This window comes from Enoplosus armatus, chromosome 23 (assembly GCF_043641665.1).
Source record: "Enoplosus armatus isolate fEnoArm2 chromosome 23, fEnoArm2.hap1, whole genome shotgun sequence".
NCBI classification, from domain to species: Eukaryota; Metazoa; Chordata; class Actinopteri; order Centrarchiformes; family Enoplosidae; genus Enoplosus; species Enoplosus armatus.
In genome coordinates, this window is record NC_092202.1 from 12522967 (window position 1) to 12539701 (window position 16735).

Consider the following 16735-nt stretch of genomic DNA (forward strand, 5'->3'; position numbering starts at 1 on the left):
GAGGTGCTAAAGGTCAGACACACCTATCAATCAGGTTCATACAAAGGGCCGGGTCTAGCTCTGCCCCCCTCCAGCCCCCCACCCCGAGCTCCCTCCATCTCTCTCCGGAGACAAAGAAACGCTTTACAGTAACAGGCTTCTGGAGACTATTTCCTCCCAGTGCTTGTAGCTGCTGCACTGTCAGCAGGCCCATTACAGAAATGCATTTCATTGGCATTTCACTTCTTGTTGGGCAGCGAGGCTAGAAAGCTTCACAACACCAGACACATCCTGCCGCCAAGACAGCTCCGGTTCTGTTTTTTTTTTATAGCAACATAAAGAAGTGTCGACTTCTCTCTGCATGTGGATAAAAATATTTACCCTTTCTCCAACATATTAAGCCTCAAGGAGTGATGTGCTGGACGTTTTGTGGGTTTATATTTTCTTTCTGAAGGACTGAACATCTCTTGAAACTTCTTCCAGCTCATAATACTTGCTAATAAATTTAGAGAAACTGATATCCTAGAGTCTGACCACCCCAAATAAGCCTTGTGTGTGGCTGAAAGTGTGGGGCTTTGCATTTCTTAATGTGCAAATATGTGCCAATAAGTGTGTGTGTGTGTGTGTGTGTGTGTGTGTGCGTGTAAATCGGTGTAATCCCTCGCTATGGGACGCCCTCCCTTCTTCCTGTGCCAGATGAGGAGATATTCTGCCAAATTCGACAAGCAAGTGGGCTGCCAACTGCGAACATACACTCTCAACCACACATCGAAATCATACACTGGCATGTGATGCATGCATATAGGACACAAAGAGCCGTGTGCGTGTGTGTGTGTGTGCAGAAACACACACTCAACGGACACATGCTTGGCTGGGTGTGGGCAGGTTTATTCTAGTCTGTAGGTCTGGAAGAAATGTTGGAGGATTAGGGGGAGAGCCCACTGAGAGGTAGATGGAGGAGCTACGGGAGGGATGCAAGGGTGGAGATGAAGAGGGAGAGGAAGAAGAAAAAGAAAGAGTTAAAGTAAATGAAAGACGGCGAGGCAAAGATAGACAGAAATTAGATCAAGAGGCATGATGACGGAGGAATAAAGGCAGGCCAAGCTGCTGCTATGAAACAGTTAACTCCACGGTTTATACAGCAGGATGGATTATCTCTACTTCTCTGTTTCTCCCCCCTCCTGCTTCAATCTCTCCATTGTGTGCCACTATAGAGCTCTATGGAAGCAGCGGTGTATGGGGGGTGGGGGGTGGATTGAAAGAAATTCCCTCTCTTTCTCTTTCTCCAGCTAAATTAATAATATGAAGCTCTCTATCCCTCTCAGTCTGCTTTATCCTTTTATTCGCCCCCCCTTCTCCGCTTTATCTCAGAGTATTCCTTGATTCTATTATTCCCTTGGCTGTATGCTAGAGTTATAGGAGTATATGCTGGTGCGTGTGTGTGTGTGTGTGTGTGTGTGTGTGTATTCAAAGCAAGCTCGACAGGCTGCACACCAAACTGAGCATGAGAAGTTTTTTTTTTGTTTCTTTTTCCTGCTGGTGAGAGACTGCAGGGTATGAAAGAGAGGAAGGGTGAGAAGTAGCGAGAGATAGATACAAGTGCGACAAAGAGGAGAGTGGAGGGCGAGAGGGAGAGAAACGGAGAGGATAGGGAGAAAGTGGGGGAGAGAGTGGGCAAGGAAAGAAGCGAGAGAGAGAGAGAAAGTGACGTGCAAAGGCGGAGGTGTGAGACAAGACCAAATAGATCAGAGTCACAGTTTTCTTATACGAGGTATGACGCGTTCTCATCTTTTACCTTTCTTCTTCTTCTTTTTTATCCTTAACCCTCTTTCCTCCCTCTATTTTCCTCCTCTGCGCGCCCCCTCTCCCTCTTTCTCTCTCCCACCATCTCTCCTGTCTTTGTGCTTGAACTGGAGTTAAAAATAAAAATAAAAAACCCTGCCAGTACTCTTAACCAGCTGCCTGAATAGTGCGCACAAACTATGTGCAATTCATTTGAGGGAATAAATGGCTAATTTATAATACAAAAACACTGGTGGTATTTGATGTGCACAAGTTACCTGCTGGGCTCTGTGCATACTATTTATGGAGGGTGTTTGGAGGCGCTAGCCTCTCCTCCAGCAGCTTTTTGACTGAAGTAGAGCAAAATATTGCACCTCACACCTCCTCTCACCTCTCGCCTTTCACCCCTCGTGGCTTGTTTGAGCAGGAAACAAGCCAGTTTTGGCCGACCCTTATGCTGGTTTTTCCATGGGCCCAGGTCGGCCCACTTTAATTGCGCCAAAGCGTGCCAAGCCATGAAGGCGTGTGTTCATGGGGACAGCCAGCCTCAGTTAAACAATGCCGCTTACTGCAGCCATCAGTTAGAAGCAAGAAAAGCACCGTTCACACGTAGCTTCACATGAACAGGCACACAACAAGCGATGGACATATTCAGCACTGTTTGGAGATCAGTTTTCAATATTGCAGGGGGGAACAGCGCAAGCAGAAACTGCCACAGTGAGCTGTTGGGCTGCCGACAACAGGCAATATGGCAGTTTGAACCAGCACACCTCATGTCATCAAGGTTTTTATTTTAACTTTTATTTTTCACCTTGTCGTGCTGTGTAGGGGGGGGGGGGGGGGGGTATCTAATGGTGTGCTAGCATAGCTTAAATGGTGGCAGTTGTTCACGACTCAGCACTATGAGCACCTACTTTCATCCATTAGAAAGTGGTGGTACTGAATGATGAGTAATGGTACTCAAGCCAGTACTCCAATATCAATGGGTACTGGCCCAGTTCAAGCACTGCTCCCCATTCTCTTTTCCCCCTTTTCCCCCACCACCCCCTTCTTTCTCCCCCCCCCCCCCGTCTGTCTCTGCCAGTGGATCTCTTTAATCAGAGCGTCAATCAGAGCTGCGACGCGCGTAAGAGAATGAAGCTTAATCCAATATAAGATACACAAGATAATACAGCTGTTAAAACCATCAGCCGCCTGCTAGATAACAACCCTGTCACCCACATTAAGTCTCTCTCTCTCCCTTTTCTCCCTCACTTTCACTCTGCGTTGTCGCTGTCGAATCTCGCTCTCCTAATGGTGAAATGAATGGTTGTTAAATCTCAGCATCTCTCCGTCACGTTCTTTTCTTTTTTTTTTTTAATTGAAGTCTCTTTGCATCATAGTCTCCTTCAGGGTTATTAGTGTTAACAAGAAGTCTAAATCTAGCCGTGAAAAACACTTTTGGATAAACTGAAACGAGATTTTAAAATGATGGTAGTAGTAAATCAAACCTGAAAAGACTTTAGCCCATGAAAAAAATGCAACATAATAATAAAAATACAATTTATTTTACCAAAATACAGACAGAATCCTTCAATAACTGATCCCAAAGAAATGTGGAAATGTTTTACCTACAGAAATATCTTTAAAACACTAAAACTTATATTAAAAGAGGATATAACTAAACCTTTAACAAAATAACAACTGAGCTCTTATGAGACTGTAGAAACCTTGACCCTTCAATCTCTTTTTCACTACTACAAATCTTCATTTCTCCCATGCAGAGCTGGCTGCTGGATGTGGGATTAAAGCAGTGAGATTATTCATAGGATTGGGGCAGATGAACCAGTTAACATGACCTACTGGCCAAACTCAGAATATCAGCGAGCAGAGAGGGAGAGGCAGCGCGTGAAAAAACAGAGTTTAAAAACAAAAAGGAGACAGCCAGAGATAAAACAGGACCACAGGTGGGCGAACCGGTTAAAGGAGGTGAAGAGTGAAAGCCTGTTCGAGCGCTGACAGACGTTTAAACTAAACAGACATTTAACAGACAGATAGATGGAGAGATAGTCGATGAAGAAAAAAAAAAAGAACGGGGGAATTAATGGGGGGTGACGGCCGGGAGGAGGGGCTTCCGTTTAAAACGGCATGGTTGAGGACAGAGAGATAAGATAGGACTGCGAGCTATTCGTCACATTTATAGGAGAGGTGACATTTAGCCAGGCGACAGCTCGGTGCATGTGTGTTTTGAGGGTGCACAGGCCACAAAAAGGACAGGAAGTAAAAAAATAAAAAAAAGAAGAAGAAAAAAGGTGTGAATCAATGATTGCATGCAAAAAAGTAGCTGTTTTTTATCTAATCCTGCATTCAAATTGGCATCTTTTGGAACACTTACATGTTTCTTTGCCATACTCCCCTTGTGGAGGAGACAACAACCATGATTGTGACAATAATAAATAAAGATAATAAGGAAGTGCTGATTGTTTGCATTGTTGTAGTTCTTTTGGGCGTCGGGGCGGGGCCAATTTCCTTTCCTGAGGATGGGACACATGTCACCTCCGAAAAAAAACACACACACACAGATACACAAAACGCACACAAACACCTGTCCTCTTGTCTAGGTGAGACGTAACGCGTGCGCGGGGCGAAGAGATACAGAAAGAGTGAGGAAGGCTTTGGAGGGAGAGAAACAGGGCTTACGGAGGACAGAGGGAGGACGGATGGAAAGCTGGAGATAAACTAAGCTTCAGACAGCAAAGCAAAATGTGTGCAGGGAGGAGGGACGCACTTTGTTGTGAGGGGGACAGTGGGCAGGTTTGAAGGTGGAAATGCAAGAGGTGGCCTGAGAGAAAGGGGGGGGGGGGGGTGAATGGAGAGAAGAGGAGAGGGGGAAAAGGCAATAGGAGGAGAAAGAGAGAGGGGTGAGGGAGAGGAGGGAGGGTCCGTGGGTTCATAATCCCCTTACAGACAGCTTTGTTGAGTGATTGACAGCCCAGCGCGCCACGTTAGAGCCCGAGCACACGGGGGCCGCCATGACTGGAGGGATTATCTCTCCCCTGGTTTACAACCCCCCCCCCCCACACCACCTCATCGCCATCTCATCACCACCACCACCACCCCCACCCCCACTCGATAGGGTCAAGTGGTACAGGCCAGTTTCAGTTGTTTTCACACTCTCTCTTTTCATGCTCGCACAGAAAACCTCGCTTTGTCTCACATGATTGTGTTGTTTTGCAAATAATGCTTAATGTGGCAATGGAGGGGGGGGGGGGGGGGCTGCACAAACCCACGCAAGGGCATGTACACAAGCGCATGCACCCACGCATGACGCATGCCTGACAACCACACACTCACACACACATAAAATTCGCTCTATTCAGCATGCAAGGGCACCATGAGGGTACAGAAGCACTTAAACAGGACCTTGAGTGAATTCTTTTGTTCTAGCTAAGTACCACCATAATAGAGTTAGCTCGCCCGACACAGGAGTGATTACATTTAAGAGGAAACATGAGGAGAAAGCAAAGGTTTTGATTAAAAGGAGATAACATTAAAAAAATACAGTTAAATTAGAGCACTTACGGACGATAGTGGCATTGTTTGGGCGCCCTGAAGCAGCTATGTTAAGGCTTGGAGAAATCAGATAATGTGTATGATTAACCAAGTGCCAGAATACAGACCGCAAGAGACGTGGATGTGTTGCAATGCTCAGCTGTGTACACACATGCCACACACACACACACACACACACACATATACAACGGCCACCCAGGACTGAGGCTCCAGATGGGCTTGGCCTAACTGGGACCAGTGGCTTCACTGAAAGACATAAAATGAGGAGCCAAATACAAACACCACGGCAGCTGTGTGTGTGTGTTAGCTAGCAAGGACACATACTTCTCAAAAGACCATACAGTCCAAGAGTTATCAGCGCCACGTAACGGAAATAAGCGGCAAATGTTGTGTGCACGCACATCCACACACAATAGGTACGGGGCTGCACGTGTTCGGCACAGTGACCCACAGTCGTGCCACCCATCCATCAACTGAAAACTGAAAGCACACAAGGGAGAGGACTGTCGAAAAGGAAGGCTTTTGTCCAACCCCCCCCCCCCCCTTAGTGCACCAGCATTCTTCTGGCTTGATTTTCTTTGTGGGGAAGGAGGGAGAGAGGGAAGAAAGAAAGAAAGAAAGAAAGAAAGAAAGAAAGAAATGGATGGAAGAAAGGATAAAAGAAGGGGAGCTCCATCTGTTTTTCTTTCTCCCCCCCCCCCCAGACTGGGGACCTGCAATACAGCTGCACTCCAATGGAGAAGGAGACTGATAAAAGAATAACACAGAGAGATGTTTGGAAGGGAGGTGAGAAGACAGGAGAGCTAATGAAGGAATGGCTTCCTGATTCCCAGAGAATTTGGAGGGAGGGGTACATCCACCCGTGTGTGTGTGTGTGTGTGTGTGTGTGAGCTCCGGGTTCACAGTCCCTCCCAAATGACTTTGACACCACAGTGATAGGCAATCATGATTATTCATCCTGTCTTCGCTACAGAGGACCTATTTACTGCTTGATGGTGATGTGCGAATGAGGAGAAACAGAGACTACACATCAAAAACCACCCACAAAGAAGAAGAGAGACGAAAAAGGACCAGACTCGAGGGGGGGTGGGGGTGGTGGGGGGAGAAAAAGATGACAGCACATTTTAAAAAAGAGAGGGAATGCATTTTACTGTCTGCCAACTAGCTGTAACGTGATAACGGCTTGGATATGTAGAGGAGGAAATTTACACTGGTGGTGAGCCAGGCGACGAGAGAGAAAGTGAAGTTAAAGACAAAAGAAATGAAGGGGGGGGGATTAGAGCAGAGAAGTGGACTGGTTTTTACAGACGACGAGAGGGGTAAGAGTGCGTGTGGGAGAGTGCGAAGCCGGAGAGCCCGAGTGCGTGTGAGGGCTTTCAGTGGAAGCGCTTGAAGAGGGTTGGTGGTGGGTGGGGGGGGGCGGCTCTTTTGTTCAGGGGTAGCAGAGGGAGGAGGGTGAAGTGAAGGAGGGAGAGAGAGAGTAGAAAAGGAGGAGTGGAAGGAAGGAGTGAGGGATATGCTACTGACGGCGGCGGGGGGGGGGGTGTACCTCTGAAGAAACTCAACCCCACCACTTGGACTTTTTCCAGCACTGAGAGCAATAACATTTTTCATCTGTGCATGCATGAGTGTGTGTGTGTGTGTGTGTGTGTGTATACATACACAGGCTCTCCACTGTGTATGCATGTCTGGCTCTGTGTGTGTGTGTGTGCCAGTGTATATGAATGCTGGGGTGTGTTACCGCTGACTGCAAGACATGAGGACAAAAGGCGAGAGAGAGAGAGAGAGTAAAGTAAAGGAGGGTAAAACCACTAAAGCGCAGCTCTGAGTCATGTATTACAGCCAGTGCCGGGGTATCAGATGATGGCATGTGGACGGGGCAACAACAATCCACTTCGAGTTGCTTGTCCTAGACAACAAAAGCACTGCGCTGCCCTCCATATGCTGCAAAGAGCGCACATTTGGAGGCGGTCGGCTAGTTTACGGTTTGTACTTTCGGGCCTTAAATCATCGCTGCTGGTTGAAATGCTTTTTATCGGCAAGATGGCCGCTTTTCAGGAAGTGGGGGGAAACAGCCTTGTTTAAGTTGGACAACCATTTGCATTTTTGAGTTCATGCGATGGCGGGTTTGAAAGCGGTTCAAAAGGAAGAGAACAATGTAACCCTTCAACTGATGTCAGAGTGAGACTATGTCACCTTTAAAAGACAAAATAGCACATTCTTACTCTCACAAATGAAAAGTTGAACTCAGTAGCAACAAAATGCACCCTCTCTCATTTCAACACGCTCAGAGGTTTCTCTGCTACAGCTTCATGTAGTCTGATGTGACCATTCCCAAAATGTTGTTCCTTTAAGAAAATTATATTCTGAGGGTTGTTGAGACAGACATTCATATAATACGAGCAGGACACCTTGAGACAAGGGTTTCCTGTTCTTGACCACAAGTGACAAGTTTTTAAAAGCAGCTTCAACGGAAACACTTGGCGTGTGCTGCCTTCCATGTCCGTATGTGATCGCTACAAAACAGCTAAGCTACCACACATGAAGCGCAAACCTTCTGCATCCAAATCTAAAGAATTTATCTTAATCTGACCATTTCCCTCTTAAATCTTGCATTTTTTAACGTCAGTCCCACTTAAATTATATCTAATGCAGAACCCAGGAAATGGAGCATGATTTTTTTTCCCCCTGCACAGCTAGCCAAGGTCAGTTTCCCCATAGACTGTAAGAATGATGGGCTAATGCCAAAGCCAGATGGACTGCGCTCACTGTACGGTCTTTTACCTCCTAATTAGAACTATGCATATGTGCATACACACACATATACACACACATATACACACACCCACACACAAGCATCGGAGGAAAAGAAAGCGCGAAGCCTGGAAAAATAATCAAGGTGCTGGGAGTTAGTGATGGAGAATATTATAAAAGATCTGAGGTGGAGAAGTAGGCCTGTGCTCATATGGGGTAATAAATGTGTTTGTTTATTAGTGAGCCAAGTTTTCAAGATGACTGCTTGTTACTGCGGCGGGGCAGAGCAGGACCGGGTCCCCCACCAAAGCCTCTTAGCATGAGGATCATCTCTGGCCCATTGTAAGTCAATGGGTAAAGATTATCTTTAATGCTAAGATGCTTTGGAGTAACAGGTCTCCACATCTCCCACACAAGAGACCAAACATCTACTGCAAGAGCCAGAGGATCCATACCCCCCACCCCCCACCCCCACCCCCCCACACACACACAAATAAAAGCCACGTATTGTTTTGTACTTGAGCAGTGAATAGTTGCTGTGCTTTGTTACCAGGCTCCTTGCAGGCAGAGTGATTCATGTATGCTTACTTTTTTGCAGCTCTGTGTTGCCTCTGCAAATCTCTGGATAACAGCTTCTCATGCCAAAAATATAAAACGCAAAATGAGATATTTAAAGAAAAAAAAAAATGCCACCTGTAACCACTTCATCACTTACAAAACACAGTTCACCGGCTGTGTGCCTTGCATTTCCAGGTCCGTTCTGTTGTCTGACGGCACATTTTCTTTCTTTTCTGTGTTATTCCCTGACATGACTTAGTGGAGACTGCGTTCCACTTCAGCTGCAATGGAGCTCAATGAAAGGAAAGCGCCCCGGCGAACATCGGGTTTTGGAGTGCGCCTCGCGGAATCAAAGAGCGAGGACTCTTAGACTCGCCAACAATCGCACGGGATGCAATCCAACAGAGAGACGCCATTTGACTGTAGCCTCAATAGACCAGAATGAAATATGACTTTTGAATAAGAAGCGCAACTCTTATAACTTGCATTCACTGGTTTATGATCCCTTTTTTCGCCTACACACAACAACACATGCATACGAAATGCAGAAAATCAGAAACTGAAACAAAAGTGGGCGAGGCAGGTGGACAATAGGTGGGTTCACCAATAAATGTAAATTACAAACACTTCATCCTGGAGTGCAATGAACTTGAAATATTGATTATACAGTGGAACAGTAGAGCTTCATTTTAAAAGGAATTGATTTAGCTTTTGGCAAATTAAGTCTATCAACACATTGTTTGGCTACAAGGCATTTGGCATCATTCCTGTCTGTGTGAATGCTTAAGCACAGTGTGTGTTTGCAGCATCTCGTCTCATCACATGAACCGTAGTAAATACAGAGAGGGGGGAAGCAGCTGCCAGTCTCTTAATCGCCCCGCGCTAAAGTTGATCAAAGAGCTCATTCGGCCCCAAAAGTCAATGAATTCCTTTAAAGCTTACCAGGTTTCATGCTGGACTTCACAGGGATAAATATTATGGGACGTTGTCAGTGATGAGGAATGAGGGGCCAGCTCGGTTGTATGCGAGCAGGAAGCAGCTAGTCATGGTGGTGACCTATAGATCATCAGTCACTCTCCCTGTCTGGGCTGTGTCACATCAGCCAGTACCACTGTCAGACCCGGGCCGCGCTCCCAAACCATCCATCTCCCTCTCTTAACTGGCCTTCCTCTCGCCTCCCCTGCCCTCTCCTCTAGCCTTCCCTCATCTCGCCCTGACAAACACCCGCTCCTCCTATTCCTGCCCTCTTTGCTCATATCGGCTCGAAGACGTTTGCCAAACTTCAGCTGTGACAAGGCACAGCTGTTCACCAGCAAACCCGCTCATTTGTCTCTCTTGTGTAGACACACACACACACCCTCGCCTTAACATTCGGTTACAAAACCATCTTGGGCCAGTGTCCAATCAAAGCACCGTGTTGACGTCCACTGGCAGTGATGGGAGTTTCAGACCTGATGAAAGCGACGGGGCTCAAACTGAGATTGAATTCTGGCTGCTGAGCAGAGTGACGAAAAAATTCGTTTTTTTGTTTTGCATTTTACAAGTTCTCCATAACCATGCAAAAGACCCCGCCTTGATTTTGCTTGAGGGGAGAGCAGGTGTGAAAAGACACACACACACACACACACACACACACACACACACACACACACACACACACACACACACAGAGCAAAAAAAGCTCTCCATCTAATCAAGTAGGTTCTGTCTTAAAATCTTAATTTTCTTCAAAGAAAGGTGACAAGAAACTAAGAATATTTCAACTTGTTTTCCAGTGGAAATTAACCTTTCTTTCTCCACAATTGAGTGTGTGTATCTTAATAATGCAGGTTGCTGCACTGAAATCAGGAACTTAGAAGTAAAAAAGACTTGAAACAAGTTGATTTACGACTCAATTACAGACAAAAAAAAAAAAAAAAGACTACCAGAAGGAGACTTTTTGCAATGCTTGGAGATGTTAACCCACAATATTCACAGCACAAACACACACGCGCCAGCCACATCCTCTGTCACAAACCAGAATCCACACACACACACATGAAATGACAGCGTTGACTTCCTCCCGCTGCGATCCCGTTTATCTGCTTCTATTCGAGCCCAGCCTGATGTTGTGGAGGTGTGCAGAGCAGCAGCAGAGCTGGGAGTCTCGTGATACTGAGGGGAGGAGGTAATGGACGACAGGAGGAGGAGGAGGAGGAGGAGGAGGAGGAGGAAGAAGGGGGCGAAGAGACTGGTTGTGAGTAAAAGGAAAGAGTATAGAAGGTGATGAACAGTGTGACAGAGGTTGCCTCTACGCTGCACACCCCTCTGGCCTATAAAATACACACACACACACACTTCCATACTGGCTTCTCATCCCACCAGTTTGCTTCTCTGTGACACCCGGGGGGAGGAGGATTGACCTGGCCCAGTCCAAATGCTGCCAGGAGGATTGGATGATCCTGCTTAGGCAGGGTGTGCTGTGAAGCAAGCTAATGAGAGGGTAGTGTGTGTGTGTGTGTGTGTGTGTGTGTGTGTGTGTGTGTTGGCTGGCTTTACTAAGGGGCTCTGGGTTCAGCCACCCAAGGCAATCTGCCCAGAGATGCTGGGACACATGTGACCCCCTTCAGACCTACGGCCTGGATTACTGTTACCACTACTACCATTGTGAATATGTGTGTGTGTGTGTGTGTGTGTGTGTGTGCATGCTTCCAGGGAAGAAAGTTGCTTGTTTCTGCATGTGTTCCAACATTCTGAACTAGCTCAGCCAGCCACACGCTTTTAATCTCCTTCATCCTAATCATCAGCACTTTTAACAATTACCAAAATCCCAAAGTCACTTCTAAAGCCCCCGGGACTGGGGGAAGTGAATTAGTTCTTTAGCTAACCCCAGCATATTTACAACACCGCTTTATAGCTGTTATGATGTTGATGAATGTGCACTGCCCCTGCCAAATAAACTTATAATCGAGTGATAAAATAATGAATGAATTCCGAGTGGAACAACGGTCCGTGACGCCTGCCAATTTCCTCACTTCTCCTATGTGTGTGTATACAGTATGTGTGTGTGTGTGTGTGCGCACACACCTGCCCTCCTGCGTTTACCATGTCGTTGCTGCAGTGTGTGTTTAACGCTCACTTGCATGTGCAACAAAGGAGATACATTAGGACCACACACTTTTTACACACATGTCCGACATACATGGGAGGGGAGGTTGAGGCCCCATGAGGCTCATTTATGTGAATGTGTGTGCAAGCATCTGTTGAAAACGTGCGGCTGCAATAGATCTGTCTGTCTGTGTTTTCACAGGCCGACTGATGCATACCTGCGTGTCCATCTGCCTGCCTGCAATGCCCAAAGAAAGACAGAACGACAGAAAGAGAGAGATTCCAGCCTCTGGCTGGATTGGCTGCCTTCTCCCTCTCCTTCCCCCTGGCCTTTCCATTCTGCCACATCAGCTGAAACCTCTTTTCACAGCTCCTGTTGCTCTCAGCTCGTAAACTCGCACACACTCCTCCTTTTCACCAAGCGAGAGGGAGGTAGGAAGGAAGAGAGAGGGAAAGAGAGAGAGAGTGAGGGAGAAGGGGCTTGCTTTCTTTAAACAGGCAGCTCGAGCAATATGGTTCATATTCTGCCCTTCTCTCCTTCCCTCTACGACATTCCTTCTTTTGTTTTTACACTCCCTCACTCCTAAAAATAAAATTAAAAAAACTACCCAGTGGATATTCTCTAATCATTTAGCCTAAGGATGCGTGTAGGCTTACCAGGCTCCTGCTTACTTATCCACACAGCCCAGAAAAGCCTCGGTGCACGCATGCATTATTCATGAAGGAGAAACCTACGGGTGGATTTTGTGGGAGGGGGTGAAACCGGGTGTGGTGGAGTTTCGAACACGGCGCGATCAATAAACGGGCGTTGGAATGCTGCTCCTTTGATACGACACCCCGTTTGACCTACTAACACTTATTCCACTCTCAGTCTCAGAATGCCCTCGCCAAGAAGCTTTCCAGTGATTTTTTTTTTTTTTTTGTGAGTCTTTCTTTCTGGGGTTTTTTTTTTGTAGTTGAAACACTTAGCCTAGTTAGCTAGTCTTTTATCCGGCGCCAATTAGCTGGCGATTAATGAATTATTGAGAAACGGGAAGGGGGGATTAAATTTTAATGTGGATCTTAGGGGGAATAGTTGTATTACAAGTCACCGCGAGCGCCGAGCAACGGAGACGCCCACCCTCAGCAGCCGTTTACAATAATCTACAGCCGTTTACGTAAGTATGGAAAGGGGGGGGGGGGGGGGGGTGAGCAGAGGGAGGGGTGAAGGAGAGGTTTTGGCCTCAAGAACAGACGCTGAAATCAAACTTGCAGAAGGGCCAAAAACTACAAAACTCCATATGCTGTGATCAGGGGAGTGACCAAAGCCAACTCTCTCTCTCTCTCTACTTGAATTCTCTCTCTCTACCAATGTGACCTATACAGTCTTTGATCCCTTGTGTATCTGCGTGGGTCACCTGCCACCCCACACCACTTCAACTGCCCCCCCCCCCCCCCCAAACTCCTGAGCAGTAATGCAAGATTCGATCTTTCATTAGGGCGGCCGTGTAAGGCCGATAATAGGAGATGCTGAGATAAGGATAATGTATGTCTGAGGGGGAAGCTCTTCCCAAGGTGATCGTTCTGGTTCAGTTCTCTCTTCCTCAAGCAGAACCTGTATTGGCACTTGAGACTTAACTGGCATTGATTTACTTCGGGTTAGGACTGTCTCTACCCCCACTTTCTGCCGCTCCTTCTGTTTCTCATTCACCTCCTGGCACCCGTCTCTGGTTCTGTTCCTCCTCTTGTCTCTCGTCTTTCTGCCGGGCCACAGTCATTTCACCTGACGGAGCAGTCAATAAAATGGGTGGATGCAGCACTTGATGGCCCGTGAGCATTTTGATACTGTATTTTACCTACGTCAGCCTGATCGTTTTATATATTACGTATTCCCTTGAATTAAATCAGGTAGCAGAGTGTGAGGCATGTGTATCCTCCTTTTCCTCTTCACCTCTGTCGCTTCTAACACATCTTTGAGTGCGTCAGTGGCTGCTGTAGCGCTATAATTAGTGGCTGGATGTGACACATGTTTCCAATTTGCTACGTCTGGTCACTGCACTGGAGGGGGGAGGTGGGAGGAGGGGTGACGGAGCGAGGTAGAGATAGAGACAGACGGGAAAGTGACAGGAGGAGAAAAAAAAAAGAGAGGGAGGATGGGGGAATAGTGGAGGGAGGAAGCCGGGACAGAAGGAAGGGCAGTGAAATAGAGGCAGCGTGAGAGGGAGAAAAAAAAAAAAAACATGTAAAGAAAGAGGGTGGAAAGGTGTGAAAGAGGGGAAGGGAGGAGAGGTGGAGGAGGAGAAGGAGCTGGAGATTGCTCACGGAGGCAGAAAGGAAGATGGGAGGAGAGGTGGAGGGAAGCTGCAGGTGGAACGGCCTCCACTTCAAAGCGGTGCACCCAGCAGAGGTCTAGAGGTTAACAACGTGACAGTCCATTTGCTACACAGACGAGATGTGAACCATACATGCGCCCCTGCACCTGATTGATACAGACCACTGCCTCTGCTTACTTTTTCGCCTCATTTCAGAAGCACAAGCCAGATGTGTGTGGGCTCGGGGCTTTGTCCTTGGAAGATGCGCACTATTTGGACAAGCACGGGCTCTTAACATATTTCAGCCCACGGCCAAAACCTATTTTGCCCTGAGGCAGCTGAAATTTAAAGTGCCGCTCTTGTCGTGTCGAGACAGAGGAGGAACAAGCACATGGAAGTATGCAAAAGAAAAAAGGGCCAAGAAAATAAACTGGAGGAATGACTAAGCTGATTAACTATGAATAGTAAGCTTCATGAATAAGCTTCATAGTGTACAATAGGCTTTGTATTTTGAATATATGAGTGAGCAAATCTGTGGAAATGAATATGGAGTTTGGCGTCAAAGCCACCACCCCACTAATTGCCAGCCAGGCCCATTCGCTAAGCCCCCTGACACCCACCTAACACTAAACTCCATTAGGAGACAATGGCGTGGAATCACCTGTAAGGCCTCAAAAAGCCCGGGCTGTTAGCTTCTCAGTGAAAATTACCCTCCGTGTCCAACTCTACTCCCCGTTGGGTGAATCCGCCCACTGCTGACAAAAAGCCCTCATTAAGGGGCTTCATGCCTGGCTCCACAGCGGGGGCCCACGCACAGTCACATCTGTGGAGAAGAAGAGGGAGAGGCCAGGGCGGGACATGGCCTACAGCACAGGGACACATTAAAAACCTGTTGGTCTCTGAAAAAGCCCCTGGCATGGGTGTGAGCTGGGGATGGCGAGCTTTTGGTAAACTTGCTTTTGTATTAGAAAGCGACTCACTGGCCAGTGTTCCCTGCAAGCTGCCCCACATCTACTGGTTATTAAAGCTGGAAAATATCATTGTTCCAGTTTGTCCCCTGAAATGCAGGCAGGTTTTTGCCGAATTGAAGCCTGGTGTCACCTCCATACAAGTCGCCTTGTTATTCACCCCCCCCCCCCCCCCCCCCCAACCCACCGCCACCGGGCGTCCATTCAGACACTGGGAAATTGGCAGAGGTGTGAGAAAAGTGGTGTCGGTCGTTAAGGCCGGACGGCCGAGAGGTGTTTAAAATGACATTTCCTCAGCTAATGCCTGACACCTTCTCCAGAGGAAAGGAGGGGGGGGGGGGGGTGAATGCAAATGAGCGCGGCCGAGTGGGCAGACGGGGTTGTTTAGAGGGGCCTGCGGGGATCGGGGAGGGGGGGGGCTGCAGACTTTAAAATCAAGGTCATCCGGCAACAGCAATTAGAGCGTCACACACGTCTTCATCATCCATACACACAGGCGTCTTGTCCTTTCCAGCTTATGCGGGGACTTCAGCAGCGAGAGCTGCAGCTGGATTCTCCACAGTCATCAACGCGAGGGAGACAAATGCAGAGCAGCTGTGAGACCGAGCAGCTCAACCCCCCCTGTTAACAACCGCAAACAATAATTATGGGATGGTGGTGTTTTGGGGAACTGAAACCTTAATAAAAAAAAAACCCCAATCAATACTGTTTCAGGGAGTGTGTGTGCGGTAGGCCTGCAGCCCGCATCCAACTTTATGGTGCCTTGCAGGTCATGTTGCATTGCTACCTGGCACTCAGTGGTGCAGCGAGAGTTACTTTCATGACATTCATTAAGTGTTGCCTGAACCCCCCCCCCCCCCCTCTGCAGAGGAGCCGTTCCACGAACATGCAATTAAAACTCATCACTCGACCAGTGTTTTTCCTCTCTCGCAGCGGGCTGGACGCCTCAAGTTCAGACCTGCACCGAAGCAACCAGTGAAACCAATAAATGCTGCAAGTGAGAACTGCTCTTACCTTTCGTTCAGGGAATTCCAGTAGATGGGCTCCATGTTGCTGGCCGTCGTCCCCAGTAAATCCAGTAAGAATACCAGCAGGATGCCCAATCCATTCCCACTTCCTCGACACGCCATTTCAACCCTGACACCCAGCATGTGCAGCCCCATTTAAAAGAAATGGGCGATATTTCTTTTTTTTTTCTTCTTTTTCTTTCAATGCTGTTGCAAGGAGACTCTCAAAACAAATGGATGTGTGAGACTCCAGCCGATCCGGCTATAGGTGGAGGCAGTCACAGAGTGAAGTGAAAGCCCGCCGTGTACAACCTCATGGATCCACAATTCGCCAAATAGTACTGGATCGAGCCTAAAACAAACAGACTCTGAAATGTGCAGGAGGAACTTGTTCAATCCGCGCGTCTGAATCTCCAAAAAATGACGGGGTTTTTTTTTCTCCCCCCTGCGCGTCCACGGCCGTACTATTTCAGTGCCAATCCCATGACTTTCCCATTAATGTGTCATTAGTCCCCCTTTTCTCCACAGCAGTGCTCCTCGGCTCAAATGTAACTCCACCGAATCGAGTTTTACCGAACGTATCGCCACCCAGGAGCTGTTTCTGCAGCCTTTTCGGTGCGCCCTAATTGTCTTTTTCCGAACAATGTTCCCTTGTTCTCTGTGCCGACCCTGCGTGCTTTCTCTCTCCCATTACCTTGTTTTCTCGCAAGAAGATCTACCTTCCGACATGTCAGGCTGAGCCGCAAAGAAACACCGT

At 47.6% G+C, this 16735-nt stretch overlaps 1 protein-coding gene across 1 annotated transcript in view; it reads right to left on the minus strand.

Annotated features, from left to right (window-relative positions):
- Window positions 1-16399, minus strand: part of efnb3b (ephrin-B3b) — a 71877-nt gene extending 55478 nt beyond the window's left edge. The window contains exon 1 of the mRNA XM_070929904.1: window positions 15986-16399. Coding sequence (XP_070786005.1) covers window positions 15986-16134 — 149 coding nt within the window. The 5' untranslated portion in view covers window positions 16135-16399. The remainder of the gene's footprint in view (window positions 1-15985) is intronic.
- Window positions 16400-16735: the final 336 nt, after the last annotated feature.